This window comes from Vollenhovia emeryi, unplaced genomic scaffold (genome assembly GCF_000949405.1).
Source record: "Vollenhovia emeryi isolate VEMERY1.0 unplaced genomic scaffold, V.emery_V1.0 DF940276.1, whole genome shotgun sequence".
NCBI lineage: Eukaryota > Metazoa > Arthropoda > Insecta > Hymenoptera > Formicidae > Vollenhovia > Vollenhovia emeryi.
In genome coordinates this window covers 5,835-9,671 of record NW_011966090.1, presented here as the reverse complement: position 1 = coordinate 9,671, position 3,837 = coordinate 5,835, and the positions used below count along the sequence as shown (strand labels likewise).

At 39.8% G+C, this 3,837-nt stretch overlaps 1 protein-coding gene across 1 annotated transcript; it reads left to right on the top strand.

Annotated features, from left to right (window-relative positions):
* Nucleotides 1-2,782: 2,782 nt before the first annotated feature.
* LOC105556159 lies at nt 2,783-3,397 on the top strand. The gene has a single exon (XM_012003233.1). The coding sequence runs from the start codon at nt 2,783-2,785 to the stop codon at nt 3,395-3,397; it is 615 nt and encodes a 204-aa protein (XP_011858623.1).
* Nucleotides 3,398-3,837: the final 440 nt, after the last annotated feature.

The window sequence follows — 3,837 nt, the reverse complement described above, 5'->3', positions numbered from 1 at the left end:
AATTATTTAATAAGGTTTAAGTATTACATATTGTTTTTTAATACATAAAAGGTTCTTATTTCAGGCGAAAGTAATTGACAGGTATAATAGAAATATATTTTTTGACAAAAGTGTTAGTATATGTATAAATAAAAATTATACATATGTATAAATTAAAAATAATCTTAAAATATACATTATTTTATATCAACGTATTCTCCAAAAATAATCAGTCCTAACATTATAAATCCACATTGTTTATGAGAAATGTTTTACTTTTAATATGGTTTATACACGTTTCGTCAAGAGGTGCCAAACGAATGAATAAAACAAGAAAAATGCATACCCACAGAATAGTTCAAGTATTAACATATCAGTTGTGTCACCTAATAATTAAGTCTTTGTATTAATGGTGTAACCTCTCAATGCATACTCGAACTGCCAGTCAACTGCATCAGCATCTGTTAAAAATATTTTTTAAGTGTGTCTCGCTGAATATTCGCAGTACAAGCGCTTCGGTTTGAGCCGACTTGACCAATGTGTCGAATATGCTGTCCCAGTTCTTCATTGCGCCATTGCCCTGGAACAACAGTGCCACTTCTTTCGTGGTTTCCACAAACTGTCTTTCCACAAACTGTGATGAGCAGTACTTGTGTGTATTAGAGGACATGATAAAATTATGTAAAATAGTAAGGGCAAGCACAATCTTGTAAGCAGTATCTTCTTTGCACTGAATTGATCTTCTTAATATTCTCCACCGGGAAACAAGAATCCCAAAAGCATTTTCAACTGTTCGCCTTGCTCTGGATAAGCGGTAATTAAAAATTCGTTGTGAATCAGTTAACGATCTTTTTGGATATGGTCTCATGAGGTATGGTTTGAGAGGGAATGCTTCGTCTCCCACCAAAGCGCAGGGTACTTCATTTACTGTACCAGGCAATAATTTTGGAGAGGAAACATCTGCTGTACCGGATTCTAAACTTTGGCCAAGTTTAGTATTTGTCCATATTCCACCAGCAGTATTGGAACCTGCAAAACAATTCTAATTCATTCATGTATTCGGTGAACAAATGCTTAAATACATAAGAATAAAAATATCACTTACCATAGTCACCAACATCAATCCAAATAAATTTATAATTGGCATCAGAAATTGCCATCAGTATAAAGCTGAAAAATCCCTTGTAGTTGTAATTCAATGAACCACTGTTTGGTGGGGCTTGAATTGTTATGTGCTTTCCATCTAGTGCCCCTATACAATTTGGAAAGTTCCACTTGTTCCAGAATCCATTTATTGTTTCTTCCCATATTTCTTGTGAAGGCTTGGGCAGGTACTGGGCTTGAAGAGCTTGCCAGATTGCATCACAGGTCTCATACACGATTTTGTATATAGTTGATCTGCCAATTCGAAATTCCCACGATTTTGATCGAGCACTATCACCATGGGCGAGGAACCTTAAATTATGAGAGAATATTATTGTTAACATATAATAATGCAAGAAATGCAAATTTTATAATGAAAAAGAATATGATAAGATTTTGTTTATTTACATAAGAGTTACAGCTACCCGTTCATTTACTGAAATAGGTTTCCGCATACTCGTCTTTGTAAGAAAAGGTCTGACTAAATTGCACAAATGGTTATACTGGACAGGTGCCATCCGTGTCATATCAAAAAATTCTTCGTGATCTGTCTCATACGCTTCTTTAAATTGATTACAGAAGAATCCCAATTCATTTCTTGTTTTATTTATTGGTCTCACCCACCATCTTCTTTCTCTCTGACGCCTCTTTCGTTTCAAATACAAATATATAGGGGGCAAAATTTGTAAACCGGACCACCGGCCTCTCCATAATTCATGTGCATCAAAAAAGTTGTGCTTGGGCTTAAAATTTAGCTTAAAAAGTCTACTTTCGAATGCTGTGTGCAATATTTGAAATTTCGAAATGGCGGACTCAGTTACGGCGCCAAGAATATAAAAAGTTCCCGAAAAAAATATGTATCGTGTAAAAAAACGTATAATATCACAAAGGAAAAAAAATTTGTTTTCCGTAAATTGTGCACGTATTCGTGTACTTTACATCGTATATGTTGAATTTCTAAAAANNNCCCCATAGATATTAAATGCGAAAAATGCAAATAGCGAGCACTGAATAGCAAAATATCAGAAATTGCACGCAAATTTGTTATCTCCATTTTTGCTTGTATGTGTATTTAACGTATCCTCAATCAGGCGCAACGTCTATAACAAACATGTCCTCACTCGATGCCGCACTTTCCCGAATAACCACATAAATATAATCTTCAGATAGTCTATATTCTTCAGATAGTAATAATATAACCTCACTTTCCCCTTATAGAATGAATAGATAGCCATTTTACTTCCTTGAAAGAACGCAACAACGTCTCTTCTCTGATTGGCTGTTGTGCTGCGACTTAGGATAGTATGTAGACAAGTGTCGTGATACGACTCAATCCATGACTCTACGATTCTAAGACTACGACCATTGTAGACAGAACCGAGAATCATTGTAGCGGAGGCTTAACGTTTCGTTGACGTCGCGCGAGCTCGATATATTGCCGAACGCCAGGTGGGGTGAGCCAAACGTTTCCGACAGCGGTTCCTTCAGCCTGTGCGTCCCCTTGAAAATATTATTGGGCTTTTGCGAGGACTACAAACGCGTAGTGGTGAATGCACGACACGAACTTATCTTGATACGCGCGCGCACCGATACCAATTGCATTGTGGCGCAGGAGAGTGCTAAAAGTCCGAAAATCGTTCTTTCGAGGGTGCAATGGCGAATGCCGCACATTGTTTTGAACGACGTGAACAAATTGTCGCTTCTGCGAACGCTGAAGAGCGGACGGTTTTTAAGCGTCGGATTTCGCTCGTGGGATCTGTACGAATTTCCATTGCTGCAGAGCACGACCAAGCACTCGTGGGCCGTAAAAACTGCGGCGCAACTAGAGAAACCGCGATACGTTATCTTTGCCCTACAGACAGGACGACGAAACGTGTTGACACGGGATTCCTCGACCTTCGATTATTGCAAGCTCACCAACGTGAAACTGTATTTGAATTCGGACTTTTATCCTTATGACGACATGAATCTTGATATCGAGAACAATAAATTTGCTATACTGTACGACATGTATGCAAAATTTCAAAAATCGTACTATGGTCGAAAACTCGACGATGCGTATCTAAACGTAAAATCATTCCTAACATCCGGCCCAATCATGGTGATCGATTGCTCTCGTCAGAACGAGGCGGTGAAAAGCGCCACCGTAGACGTTCGCGTAGAGTTCGAGTGTAAGGAAAACGTTCCGGCCGACACCACAGCGTATTGCCTTATTATTCATGATCGAATCATCGAGTACAGTCCCCTGACGAATGTGGTGCGGAAACTTGTATAACTAGTTTTTTTCATAGCCGAGTCATCGAGTACAGTCCTTCGACAACCACACAAATACGGTATAAAAACGGCGCCGTCTCGCACGACGGTACTGCAGAGTCGTTCAGATCCCACCCGAACACGCACTGTCAAACGTGCCAGTCTTCGTCGACCTCCGAAGCTTCGTAGTCGATGAATACAACAAACACTTCATCGTTCACGAGAGATAGCCGTGCTGCTTGACCGTACACCTAAAGAGACTGCGTCCACACACACGATGTCAACCGTGCCTGTCTTCGTCGACCTGCAGGGCTTCATCGTCGATGCAAAATTCATCGTAAAGGAGGTGGCCGTGCTGCGAGACAAAAATGTGTTAACGCATCATGTTTTCAAAGCACCGATGGCCTGGGATCTACTAACGACAGACGAAAAATCGCAAGCTTGCTGGCTAACGGCTAATCA

What these genes read in the sequence shown, in the direction of transcription:
- LOC105556159 (XM_012003233.1), top strand. Translation starts at nt 2,783, where the DNA reads ATGCCGCACATTGTTTTGAACGACGTGAACAAATTGTCGCTTCTGCGA.